The 14,622-nt window shown below is 41.0% G+C and overlaps 1 protein-coding gene across 2 annotated transcripts in view; it reads right to left on the bottom strand.

Annotated features, from left to right (window-relative positions):
• cnot3a (CCR4-NOT transcription complex, subunit 3a) overlaps window positions 1-14,622 on the bottom strand; it is a 146,606-nt gene that overhangs the window by 37,830 nt on the left and 94,154 nt on the right. For both annotated transcript variants that reach the window (XM_063062802.1, XM_063062804.1), the window contains 7 exons: window positions 14,476-14,565; window positions 13,363-13,491; window positions 12,064-12,090; window positions 11,875-11,943; window positions 8,449-8,668; window positions 5,041-5,183; window positions 3,972-4,025 (listed from right to left, as the gene is read on the bottom strand). In XM_063062802.1, coding sequence (XP_062918872.1) covers window positions 3,972-4,025; window positions 5,041-5,183; window positions 8,449-8,668; window positions 11,875-11,943; window positions 12,064-12,090; window positions 13,363-13,491; window positions 14,476-14,565 — 732 coding nt within the window. The remainder of the gene's footprint in view (window positions 1-3,971; window positions 4,026-5,040; window positions 5,184-8,448; window positions 8,669-11,874; window positions 11,944-12,063; window positions 12,091-13,362; window positions 13,492-14,475; window positions 14,566-14,622) is intronic.

Here is a 14,622-nt window from a genome sequence, read left to right as displayed (position 1 = left end):
CAAACTTCCCCCACTATGTTCCCAAATACACATTCTACCAAATCACATTCTTATATCAAACTGAAATAGTATTTATTAACCACAATCAATGCACGATCTAATAGATGCTTGCTATATGTTTATATGGAGAGGCAAATTTGAAGAAATGTGCAAAACTAAAGCAGTGACTATAACTGGGAACTTCAGATATCCAGATACAGACTTGCTAGTGGGCACACTAATGGGCACATATGTTTGAAACCTTTTATCTAGAGATTTAGGACGGAATAGGCCCTTTGAGCTGCGCCGCCAGCAACCAACCAATTTAATCTTTAGCCTAATCACAGGACAAATTATAATGACCAAATAACCTACTAAATGGTACATCTTTGGACTGTGGGAGGAAACCAATGTATTCCGGGGAGGACGTACAAACCCCTTACAGATTGAACTCCGAACTCCAACGCCCAAGATGTAATAGCATCACTCTAACCGCTATAGACCAAAGGTAAAAATAGTCATAAGAGAAAAAGCCTGCCTGGGTAAATTAGAGTCAAAGCTAGGCAATCAAAACTAATTGAATCACAGAAGGCCTTTATCTTGAGTGTCGGCACATTCCCACGAAGGAACAGTCAAGAAATTAAAAGTTATGGACGACAAAAATAAGGTTGAAAACAGAACAGGAAAAAACAGCACATGATAGATGATAGGCTGTAAACACAGCCAGGAATGAGGCTGATGACATGAAGCTCAGAAGAGAAGTGAAAATTGAAGTGAGAGGCAAAGGAAACGGAAAAGAAGCAACAATGGAAGTAAAAGAAAGTCCAAAAATATTCTACTAGCACATGAACAGGAAATGTATTGTAAACGGGGAGGCAAGACTGATCAGAGACTAAATCAGAAATCTAATTCAAAGGTAGAGAGCACGGTTAAGAAAACAAATGAACCTTAAAGAAGAAATTGTTGGAATCTCTAAGCAAGATACTGCTGTGATTCTGAATGGGTCAAGAATTGCTAAAGGAGAGACCAGAAATGGCAGCTGCAGTGAATAAATCATTCGGCCCAGAAGCAACATATCCTCAGTTGCTAAGAGAGGAAACTGCAAAGGACTTGACCATAACCATCCAATTGGGGTGGTGCAACAGTACACTCACATTCAAACAAAATGGTATAAATACAAACCCAGGAACAAGATCAGTCTAATCTTGGTTGTGGGAAAAGTTCAGGAAATATAATCGGGAACCAAATTAGTTGTCACTTGGACAAGTGCGGACTAACAGAAAGCTAGTACAGACTGTTAAAGATAAAGAGTGTTTAATTAACTTTATTAATGAAGTAAATGCCATTGAAGGAAATGCAGTTTGTGTGTTATATATAGACCACCCACCAAAATGCCTGTGATATGGTGCACTTACTGGGCTTATGGTAAAAACAGATCATATAACACCATAGAATAAAGGCAGCTGCAGCACAAAACTGCCTAAAGTATAGGAAAAGTCAATAATGAAAGTCTGACTTAAAGCTTGAGAGAAGTGCACAGTGAGATCCCCAAGGGGTCCGTACTACCGAAATAAAACTAAGAAGTAATGCCAAGAAATTTGAAGTGCCACATCTTGGTAGGAAAAGCAGAATACAAGCAGGGGACTGGGGGCACAATCCTAGAAGATTGCTCATGAAGACAGCAATACAACTTGACCAAGCTTGACAGAAGCACAGTGAGAGGGAATAAAGGGGGGCTTTTCTAGTTGGCTGCCAGTGACTAGTGGTGTTCCCCCAAGATCAGTATTGGGACCGCTACTTTTTACATTGTCAATGATTTAGATAGTAGAATTGATGGCTTTGTGGCAAAGTTTGTGGTTGATATGAAGATAGGTGGAAGGGTAGGTAGTGCTGAGGAAGCCACGCGATTGCAGCAAGACCTAGACAAGTTGGAAGAATGAGGAATAAAAAAGTGGCAGATGGAATACATTGCTGGGAAATGTATGATAATGCATTTTGGTAAAAGGAACAACAGTGCAGACTATTATCTAAATGAGGAAAAATTCAAGCATCAGAGATGCAAAGGAACTTAGGAGTCCTCGTGCAAGAATCGCAGAAAGTTAATTCACAGGATGAGTCTGTGATAAAGGCGGCAAATGCAATGTTAGCGTTTATTTCAAGGGGAGTAGAATATAAAAACAAGGAAATAATGCTGAAGCTTTATAAGACACTAGTAAGGCCGCACTTGGAGAATTGTCAACAGACTTGGGTTCCTCATCTCAAAAAGGAAGTATTGTCATTGGAAAGAGTCCAGAGGAGGTTCACAAGGATGATTCCAGGAATGAAGGGGTTGGCATACAAGGAGTGTTTGACAGCTTTGGGCCTGTACTCACTGAAACTTAAAAGAAAAAGAATGCCTGGGGATCTCATTGAAACTTACCAACGTTGAAAGGATTAGATAAGGTGGATGCAGAGAGGCTATTTCCTCTGGTGGGAGTATCCAGAACTAGAGGACACAGCCTCAAAATTGAAGGGCAGCCTTTTAAATCACAAGGGGGAATTTTTGTTTTAGCCAAAGAGTGGTGAATCTGTGGAACGCTGCCACAGACTGCAGGTGGAGGACAAGTCTATGGGTATATTTAAAGCAGAAGTTGATAGATTTCTGATTGGTCGGGGCATCAAGGGATATTGTGAGAGGGCAGGTGTATGGGGTTGAATGGGATCCGGGATCAGCCATGATGAAATGGAGCGGACTTGATGGGCTGAATGGCCTAATTCTGCTCGTGTCTAATGGTCAAGTTGTTTAAAAAAAGCAGAAAGAATACTGAGCATTCAAAACAAAGGCATAGAGTACAAAAGCAATAACGTTATGAAGAACCTTCACTGGTTCGACCAGAATCGTGATGGCGCACTGAGCTTTGGATGCCAATATTAGCGGAAACGTATGACCTTAAAGATTCCATGAATGAGGGATTTCAATTATGTGGAGAGACAGAAGCCTGGGCCTTCTCCTCTAAATCGAAAGAACATAAAAACATGAAATGTTTAACTATAAAATGTTAAAGACATTGATCCCACTGGCAGAAGGATCAAAAACTGTTGAATAAAGAACCCAAAGTGACAGGAAGATTTTGTTTTAAACCAATGAATGGTTATGGTGTGGAATGAACTAGCAGAGAAATACCGGAGCAGATTTGGAAAATGGTTAAAGAGCAAGTGGTATGAAGTTACTACCTGCAGGATTATCACTGAACAACTCCAAGTCAGAATCCTGCCTAAATGTAATGATATATTACATTTGTGATAAAAAGGAGCTAAGTAAACATCTGAAAGGAAAGAATTTGCTAAGCTTGGCAGAGAAGTAGGAATTGCTGGATTGCTTGCACATGGAGCTGGTATGAACCCAATATTTCAACCAGCCACTTCAGACTTCCAGCGTCTACAGTACTTCACTTAATATGGGTTTAATTTCAAAGTCAAAGAGAGAAAATGGAACCTGACAAGATAGTGAGATCCCTGACAGTGTGAGCTACAATTCCCGGCACTGCAAACTTCAAGTCCATCGCAGGTAGAAAATGAAAGACAGATTATTTTCCTCAAGGACAGAGGGAGAATGTGGCTCTTTTAGCATCCAGTGAAGGAGCTGTCCCAGAGGGGGAAAAGCTACCATCCTTTTAGAGTGAGAAACTGACAAGGAATTGTGGGTATGCTATGTTGACGCTGGAATGCGTGGCGACACTTAGGACTACCCCCAGCACTTCCTTAGGCAGTGCTAGCTATCAATGCAAATGACACATTTCACTGCATGTTTCGATGTACGTGGAAGAAATAAATCTCAGGCTGCAGAAGACAAACACATTTGACATTTTCTCAAAGTGAATTTTAGTATGGATGTCCCAGTCTGCAATAACGTGCAGTTTTTATGCATTGTACAAGCTGGCACCCGAGCTGAATTTGACGACACACATTCATTACAACAGTGTGCAATTTGCGTGCACAGAAAGCAGACTGACCATGCTCATTTCGCTGTCTGACCTACTCCGTTTCCGCTCATCTTCATGATTTTCCTGAAATAGAGATTTCAAAATTAGCACAAACATAGCCCAACCTCTCAGTAGTTCCATGGTTCAATGCTCCCCTTCTATGACATTCTGGTAAGATAGTCCTTCAGGAAAGTATTCATCCAGAGTCTGATCTGAGAGGACCCCAGGACATGAGGGGTTTGGGATGACAAAAAGGTTTGAGATTCATTTGCTGCAGAAAGCCCATGAGCAGATAAGGGCTGACTTGATTGCAATGAAGTGGTCTAACAGAGGGTGCTCACACAGACACTAGTGGCCAGATGAAGTGACTGAGTCTGCCACATTAACGACTTTTAAATGCACTTGGATAGGAAAGGGAAGGATATGGGCCAAATGGAACTAATTTATTTGGGAATCTTTGTCAGCATAGACTAATTAGGCTGAAAGGCCTGTTTCCATGCTGCATGACTCGATGGCTTTATAACATCACTATTAACACTTGCAAAGAATGATCATTTGTTCTTCTTTGCCGCTTTTTTTTTGTCTGTTTTTTGTAATGAGGCCGAATTCGCTACACCACCGCCCAGCTAATAATCATTTGGTATAACTAGATTGTTGCCATCTTTTGGCATATTGTTATGGACAAAGAAACACAGCAGGAGAAATACCTTTTCAAGAAAAAAATGACACTACTCAAAATTGAAATAATCTTAAGCGGGAGACCATTTACACTGAAAACCAGTGTCAGACCTTAAACAAGAAGAGCGAATGCAACAGAGCTGTCCTGTCATAGCTTCATACATCACAACTTCTCTCATTCCCAGCTCAGAAGCAATGACCTAGAAACATGCAGTAAAAATACACCCACCACCTGATACACTGCAGTAGGGTGAAGAGAGATCTCAGAACACATACCTGAGTGCCTGGATCAGCATTTTGACAACTCTTTCAGGCCTTAGTGAGATAGGTGACATTGTTTTACTGTGTTGACAAGTGCTCGTCTTAATGACTTGCAAATTTGGATCTTCACATTTAACACAAAGGACATGCAAATACTCACCACAGACTGGTTGGCTGGACTGAGAGGTACAGGAGAACTCGAGGTCGTAGAGGTGGGAGTGCTGTTACACTGATTAAAAAGTTCATCTTCCACATTGCTATTACTGTTGCTTGCTGGTGATGTTGCCATTATTGATGTTTGTGCTGAAAAAATGGAAGAGGGTCTTAAAAACACTGAAAAGTGAAATTGGTCAGGCTCCTGTCCATCTCCAACAAGGCATTGTCATTCTACAGGAGCAGAGGACGCACTCCCTCCTAACTCAGCACTGTTAAACCGACCTCCACCCTCCTCCCCACCAGTCCTCAGGCCCCAGGGCTAAATTAGCACCAGCTGAAGCTCTGCTCTGATTGGAAGTAAAATCTCAACTGGAATGAGTAACGATGGCTGATTTGTCAGTGACACTCTACAGCAGCCAATCACAGTGCTGTACTCAACAGTTCATTAACTAGCGAGATAAGCTAATCTAGAGTCTTTCTCTCAGAACAGGCTCAGCTGTTTGCTAATTAGAAAACTATTTTTTTCTTAAACTCTCAGTCTTAGACATCCACATTACATGTCTCTGCTGATGGTAACCTCTGGCCCAGAAAAATTAATTGATCTAGTAGCTACTTAGTTGTTTGTTGCCCATAATATTGAGAATGTGTGTTAATTACTATACCGATATACCCAAACATTCAACATTGCCATTTTTCAACCACTTAAGTTTTACCTCATTGAAACGTCAATCTCTCAGGTGATGATGCCGTTTTCTACTTTGGTTAGTTTTAATCTCAGACAACACATCCTGCTAACTCTATTTCATGGCAGTATCTGTCAAACCCAAATTTTAAATTTTTCTGCACATAGAACAGTGCAGCACAGGAACAGGCCATTTGGCCAACAATGTTGTGCTGAACCTGCTAAAAAAACAAATCAAAAACACTCAAACACGAATCCTTCCTACCCACGCAATGTCCATATCCCTCCAGTTTCCTTACATCATGTGCCTTTCCAAATGTCTCTTAAAATCCTCTAATGTATTTGCCTCTACCACCATATCAGGCAGCACATTCCAGGCATCCACCACTCTTTGAGTTAAAACTTCCCCCTCACATCCCGCTTGAACCTACCTCCTCTCATCTTCAATGCATGCCCTCTGGTGTTAGACATTTCAATCTTGAGAAACATATACACCCTGTCTACTCTATCTATGCCTCTCACAATCTTATAAACCTCTCACAGATCTCCCCTCAACTTCCACTGCTCCAGAGAAAACAACCCAAGTTTATCCAGCCTATCACGATAGCACATACCCTCTAAACCAGGCAGCATCCTGGTAAACCACTTCTGTACCCTCTCCAAAGCCTCAACATCCTTCCTACGGTGGGGCGACCAGAACTGCATGCAATACATACTTTAACATTATCACTATAAACTCTTTCTCTCTCTTCAGAGTTCTTAAAGTATCTCCTAGCCTCACAACTAATATCTACAAAGCTATTTCTTCAGTCTACTGTGTTATAATGAGCTGCCAAGAATTTACATGTTGAAGGACAACTTCTTTCAACACGTCTAAGAACCTACTAGCAATATCACAGTAATCTAGCAGGTAGCACCACATTTTTACAGTTTGGGGCGTCGGAGTTTGGAGTTCAATTCCGGTGTCATCCGTAAGGAGTCTGTGGAATGTGTGGGTTTTCTCTGGGTGCTCCAGTTTCCTTCCACAGTCCAAAGACCTAGCAGTTAGTAGATTAATTGGTCATTATAAACTGTCTCGTGATTAGGCTAGGGTTAAATCGGGGGTTGCTGGGCAGTGAGGCTCGGTGCCATAAGGGCTTGCTCCGCGCTCTATCTCAATAAATAAACTATTGCACATTCATCCTAAACAGCTCCAGAGCTCCACTTGGGTCTGTTACTTTTCACGTTATACGTTAGTGATCTGGATGACAGAATCGATGGCTTTGAGGCCAAGTTTGTGGAAGATACTAAGATCAGTGGAGGGGCAGGTAGCGTTGAGGAAGAAGGGAGTCTGCAGAAGGACAGATTAGAAGAATGAGCAAAGCATATCCAGTATGAGCAGAATCTTATGTTTATTAGTTGGAATACAGTGTAGAGAAGTATATGGTCATGCACTTTGGTAGAAGCAGTAAAGGCATAGAGTACATTCCAAGTGAGGCGTGAATTCTGGGATTGGGGGTACAAACAGACTTTGGAGTCCTACTTCAGAAATGCCTAAATGTTGATTTGAAGGTTGAGTTAGAAGGCAAACGCAATGTTAGCATTCATTTGTGAGGACTAGAATATAAAAGCAAGGATGTAATCCCAGATTGATTCCTGGGATGGCAGGACTTTCATATGATGAAAGACTGGATCGACTAGGCTTATACTCGTTGGAATTTAGAACATTGAGGGGGGACTGATTGAAACGTATAAAATTCTAAAGGGATTAGACAGGCTAAATGCAGGAAGATTGTTCCCGATGTTGGGGAAGTCCAGAACGAGGGGTCACAGTTTGAGGATAAAGGGGAAGCCTTTTAGGACCGAGATGAGGAAAAACTTCTTCACACAGAGAGTGGTGAATCTGTGGAATTCTCTGCCACAGGAAACAGTTGAGGCCAGTTCATTGGCTATATTTAAGAGGGAGTTAGATATGGCCCTTGTGGCTAAAGGGATCAGCGGGTATGGAGGGATGGCTGGTACAGGGTTCCGAGTTGGATGATCAGCCATGATCATACTGAATGGCGGTGCAGGCTCAAAGGGCCGAATGGCCTACTCCTGCACCTATTTTCTATGTATTGCTGAAGGCATTGATCAGACCATATTTGAAGTATTATGTGCAGTTCTGGGTGCTGTATCTAAGAAAGGATGTGCTGGTATTGGAGAGAGCCCTGAGGAGGTTTACAAGAACGAACCCAGGAATGAAAGGGTTAAAGTATGAAGAGCATTTGATGGCTCTGGGCCTGTACTCGCTTGAGTTTAGAAGAATGTTGGGGGGGGGGAGATCTCATTAAAACCTACTAAATATTGAAAGGCCTCAATGGAGTGAACATGGAGAGGATGTTTCCATTAGTGGAACAGTCTAGGACCAGAGGACACAGCTTCAAAATAGAAGATCGTCCCCTTAGAACAAAGATGAAGAGGAATTTTTTTAACCAGAGGGTGGTCAATCTTTGGAATTCACTGCCACAGACAGCTGAGCAAATTGTTTCCTGGTCATTTTACATTATACAAAAAATGGAATGTACCAAATCCATTCAGCAAAAAGACAGTGAATTTATTTCAGACTGTGGAAATCAAGAGATTAAAAACTTCACAAGGTTAAAGGCTTCCACTAGTGGGACAAGTTTAACACACACAAAATATGTTTCACAAAGGGCTCACCATTGGCTAGGTTAAAGTAACTTTGTCATTCATTGAAAATAGCCTTACCTATATCCTCAAGGTCTAGGTCATCATATAAAAACTCATTTTCTTTAAAGTCTGGGTCCTGAGAGGAATCAACATAGTATTCAACGTCATCTTTGATCTTCTTAATCTGGTCCACTTCTATTGTGCTGTTGTCTAACATACGCAGGAGGGTTTCCAGCATTTTAATGTGGTACCTGTGCCTCTCGATGTAATGCTTCAATTCTTCTAGCCTGTCCTGTTTCTGCAGAAGGATTTCCACGGTTAGACAGCAAGCACAGCAATCAGATCATACTTAAATCTCACTCATTAAAGGTTGATCAGTGGCAGCCTTCAATTATTATTTTAAGATTAGTGTACATTCACTAATTTAGTATCATTAATAGGAAATACTGGAAAACAACATTAAATTAGTCCATTAATTATGACTTGTGATGTACCCTATTAAAATATACAGGTTTGCATTTAGATCCCTTTCCAAATCCTTAGTCAATTTAAAGGTTTTTGATACGTTTTTACAGTCACTCCAGAGGGAAGCACAATAGTTAATTATACAAATCAAGACCACATAAAGATTGAGAAGCCCAATCAATTAATCTGTTTTGGAGATGTTAGCTGAAGGATGAATATTACCAAGGCACTGGAAGAAAACACTGACTTTCTTCAAAAAGCTCATGGTATACTTTATGGCCACCTGAACTGGGAAATGCTGATTCAGTTTAATGTCTCATCCAGAATCTAGCACATCACTTCGCCTTGCACTGTTGTGTCAGCAAAGATTACGAGGCTCATGGCTTGAACCAAGAATGTGGCTTGAACCCACAATCTTCTAACTCATGAGTGAGAGTGCCCAGAATTGTGCCAAGCTGACACAGCCTCAATCCAAGACATATTCACAGGGGGTTTCTGACATGGAACCTTGGTGGAGGTCCTACGCACCTCGGCGAACAATCCGCTGTTGCGTGGCTGCCAGGCTGAAATGTCACGATGCATCTTTTAAACTGGGTATGACATGCCAAACAGTATGCTCAGCACTCACAATGCTGTCCTAAAAGCTGTTTGAAAACACATTCATTAAAAGTACTGCAATAAATAAAAGTTGTGTAAGAGGTTCTTGTTTTTAAACAATACTTTTGGCAATTGTATTAATTCAGACCATAAATAATCACAATTTATACAGCACCTTTGGCATGGATAAACATCCCACGCGGAAAAGATTTTTTTAAAAAAAGAACGCAGTTTTCCAGCGCCTTTCATGCTCCTTTCAGGATGTCCCAATGCACTTTCTAGCTAATTAAGTACGATGACGGTTATAACGCAGGAAACCTGGCAGCCAATTTGCACACAGCAAGCTCCCACAAATAGCAACACGGCAAGGTGCAGGTAAAGTTTATTTTGGTTATAATGGCAGGCGAATACATTTTAGTTATCACTGGCAACTTCCCTGCCCATCTTCAAAATAGTGTCATGGGCTTACCTATATTCACCTGAGGAGCCATACCATCTACAAGATGGTGCTCCCAGCAAAGCTGTGCTCCCTCAATGCTGCAATGAAGTGTTAGACCTGACTTTTAGTTCAGCTTTGAACAGTTCTAATTCAGAGGCACAGCTGACACACAAGGGGTACAGGAGTACAATCAAAGCTGAGAATGAGAACAACAGGTTTCTGACATGGAAATGTATTCACATTCCCTTCTATGAACAAAAGAGATTTTCTATTGTTCTAAAGAAGGGGTGATTAAGTACTTTGTTTTGTGAAGTAGACAGATGACCAACGAAGATCAGTAGATGAGGGGAACATGAGGATGCAAAGCCAAGCAGAGGATGTGGTGCAGTGGGGGTGATATGAGGACACATGAGGGAGGAAGAACAGAGAAAGGATGAAGATAGCGTGTGAAGAGCAAGGGAATGATCCAAGGACAGAAGGGAAAGAATCAGAAAGAACAAGGATCACAATTAGAAGGAAGGACAGGTTGAGTTGACAGGGTCAGGATAAGTTGGGTTGAGTGAGGAGAGGATGGTTATAGGTTAGAAGAGGTGAAAAGTATGGGTTTGAGGGTGGAGAGTTGGACTGGGATAAGTTGGGGTTGTGTTGAAGAGGAAAAACTAGTGGGTGTGGGGAAAAAGGACAGCTGGGTTAGCAGATTGCAAAAATAAGTTGCTGCGTGCATAAATGAAAACAAACAAGAGAAAATTTTAAGTATGAGGCATCAGGAGATCAGTGATCAGAATTGATGATGAGTAGAATATGCAAACCTAGGAATTCCCCTGTATGAGGAGTCCTGATAATTTTTTTAATTTACCTAGTCCCTTAGGGCCATAGGAAACTCTGTATCAATGTCAATTCTACTCTTGCACATTCAGAATTGGGCCCTGTGAGCATACCCACAACCAAGCCTGGGCGTACAAAACCAAAACTTAGCACGTCTGTGTTCATCAGCAGGGACCCTTCAAGCAGCTGTGACTCCATTTGATACCTGCAGGTCCGGTGTTGGGATTACACCTGTACGGTGATGCTTGCATCCTGAAGGGTTTCAGCGCAAGCATTTGAGATGTCCCAAGCTTTGATGGGCCAAAGCAGTTTGGATTAGCTGACCTAGGGGAGGGCAGCACCGGTTTAGCTGAGTGTGGAGTTGGCAGAGTTGGATGAGAAATACCATGACCATAAGGTTTTTTATTGGAAAGGACAGCGGACAGAGATAAGAGCACAGCTTTGAGCTGAATAGAATTCTGCAACTGTCTGGCTCTGTTCAAGACTGGGGTCAGAGGGAAGAGTTGAGGTTGGTGGCAAAGAGACAAGAGTTTTGCAACAAGAATTGTAGATGATGGTTTCAGTTTCCCTAATGTCTAATAAAGGAATTTTCAGCAATTTCCAACACATTGTTGGGACATCTGTCAATTATTGAATAAATAGGAAATATTTATTAACAGCAATAGACCACAATTAACACGAGGAAGAATAGTGTACATCGGGAATGAATAACCAAGAACCAACAATTCCTGAGCATGGCACTTACCCATGGAATTTAAAGTAACAAGTGTGAGACAGAAAACGTAAGAGCTATTCAGTAAAGCAATTACAATAGTGACACAAGCACAAAAAATGACAGGAACAGGAATCCAAGTGATATATATCAGGTTACACAGTAATAAGAATAATGAGACATAGACTGCGCAGTAGCAGAGATGTATGACATAGTACATGTAGACAGTAATATAAGATGTGCATAAGGAGTACACAATAACAAGAATGTGAGATGTATAGAGGATTGCACGTTAATATAATGTGAGCAAAGAACACAGGAAGGCGAGGATATTGTACACTAATATAAATCTGAGTTACATGAACAAAGATTTTCTGTAAAGAGTATGATAAATGTACTCAACATCGCAAAATAATAGGCACATGCTCATATTAAATGTGGGCTGAAAGAAAGCACTTATTCCTACCTCTTTCTCGCCCTTCTTTTTCCTCGTCACTGCTGACAACGTTTCCATTTCACTTTCAAAGAGATCAACCTGGGAATGGCAACATGATTACCTTCACTGATCTGCACAGCATAGCAGGAGACTCAAAAACTAATCAACTACAATTACAATATGAAAAACGTTTCAAACTAAATTAGCCATGCCACTCACCTGCATATTTAATGAGTCTATCGTATTCTGAAATGGAAGACGACAGATTGTGGGGAAAGGGGGGATAAAAAGAGATGTATAATATTAATTGGAATCACTTTCTTAATTCATAGCTTAGATTCATTAGACTGACATCAAAAGTCCTTTCCCAGAGGCTGATGGTGCAGGGTGAGACACAGAGGAGCAGGTTACGCTGGCAATCATATATTGGAAGCATTAGTAAGTAGAGACATATTTTCATTATAGTCATAACAAAGCACTAATCCATCACCCTAGTCCACCAGAATTCATTTATTTAGAAATATAGCACAGTTACAGGCCCTTCCAGCCCAACAAGCCCTTGTCATCTAATTACTCTCATGTGCAATTTACCAACTAACCCGTACGCCTTTGGAATGTGGGAGGTGACCAGAGCGCCCAGAGGAAATTCACACAGCTACAGGCTGAACATACAAATTCCTTACAGATAGCGGCAGAATTGAAGCGGGGTTGCTGGCACTGTACTAGCGTTGTGCAATCTGCTACGCTACCGTGCCCGAGTCAAAGAACTGAGTCTAGCACTTCCTTTTAAACTTAATTGATTTGAAAGTTTAGTTAAGTTGAAGGCAATAGTTACAAAGAAACTTTAACTGCAATTCAGACATTTTTCAGATAAGAATTCTAATTGGACCAGGCTTTCAATCCAGGGACATTTCATGACAGTTTGCAGCACCTACACACATCAATGTTATCCCCTCCTAATTCCTAACTAATATTCTATCACAACATTGTCTGAGTACACTATTTACTGCCCTATGCGGCCATTTGCAGGTGAATAGATTGTGGCTGTTTCCAGTCAGTAAGTCCATACCTGGGGTTGACTAAGTAACAGCAGAAAATATAACATCATCCCCAGAGCTAACCTTGACATTATACTACCAGCACAAGCAGCATTTTAAATGAGGTCTGTGCATAAACAACAACAATTTGCATTTATATAATGCTTTCAATATGATAAAATTCCCCAGGCAGGTGGAAAGTGACAATTTAAAATGCATAAAAAGATTGAAATATAATGGGGGCAATGGGAAGCAGTTCTCAAAAAAAAAATTTAAAGATAAAGGTGAAGGAAAACCAGAGACAGAATCTAGCAGCATCCCTGAAGTGAGAGCTTCAGACTCACTACTCTTCACTCCTCTTCACCTGAAGTTTACTGACTTCTGGGAACAGTAGCATCGGGAGTTCTCAAGCTGACTAAAGTGTGTCTGCAAATGGCACTGTGTCTTTGGAAAGATTCTGGCTGCTCTGCCAATCACTTACCGTCAACCACTGACAGATTTCTTCTTTTTCCTTCTGTGCAGGATCCACCTTTGTCGCCGATCCCAGCCCTTCTTTTGAATAGGCTTTGGTCTTTGTTTCTCTCTCCACTATCTTGAACCTTTCCATTTGCTTTATAAAAAAGATTTAAATACTTGAACTGCACACTCAGATTTAAAAATTGTACCCTGAATTCTTTACCACCCAACCCATTTCCTTCTCTATGATCAACCTCCTTCAGCTGATGAAGACATGCCACAGATTCCTCTGAGACCGAATGACATGAGAGCTATGCTCACAGGGAATTGGCAGATTTTCTTCTCACTTTCTCAGGTGGAAGACTGAACAATCAAAGACAAACATTAGGAGAATTGGTCAAGCTCCCATTGACAGAAGTCAGCAGATTTGAATGTCAAGATGACCCAGCATTCAAGCCTGAAACCTCCGGGTAACATGGGAACGCACAAAGCCTATTCAGACATCACCGGTATTTAATCATAACAACACAAATATTACCACCAAAGTATGTCACACAAATGACGTAAATAAAAAGCACATTCATATTCAGTGGCCAAATGTCATGCACACACATCTATGAAATTTATATGCAGCAGCCAAGGAAGTGGGGCTTTCAAGAGTGAGCAATGTGAAACACAACAGTGGTAAACTCACAAAATGTTGCTCAGTCTTACTGGAGACAGTCATGCAAAATTAGGCTAGACACTAAAATCAAAGGGAAGGTGATTCTAGAAAATGATAGGGGGAAATTTACAAAGTCCAGACCAAACAACACAGAATGTTCAGGTTGTGTTAACCTCACTGAGTTCATACTAAATTCAACTGCATTATGATCTTACATGAGAGCAATTTAGTAGGTGTCAAATTTTCCTCATTGTTTGATATAGATAAAATTCATTGCAAATGAGAGAAAATTCTGGGGGAAGGTTCTCAGGAGTAAGGACATGATGTTTTAAATCGAAACACAAAAATACATCATATGATGAGTTTGTGGTACAGAGAAGCATCAGGAGGTACCAAGCACCATGTGTCTGACTGAGCAAACAGGTGTTATGGAATGGAGCAATGATCCTGCAGGAATGCATGGTGATACATTACCGTTTCAATGAGTTTCCTGTTTTCTTGCAGCTGCCTCTTGTCTTTAATTTCGTTGGAGGCCACCCATGTCTTTATTTGGTCTCGCAACCTCTGTAAACATAAAAGAAAACAATTTTAAATAAATTAAATTGACAGTGGCATGCTACA

Source organism: Mobula hypostoma, chromosome 11 (genome assembly GCF_963921235.1).
Source record: "Mobula hypostoma chromosome 11, sMobHyp1.1, whole genome shotgun sequence".
NCBI lineage: Eukaryota > Metazoa > Chordata > Chondrichthyes > Myliobatiformes > Myliobatidae > Mobula > Mobula hypostoma.
This window is presented reverse-complemented; position numbering and strand designations above follow the sequence as displayed.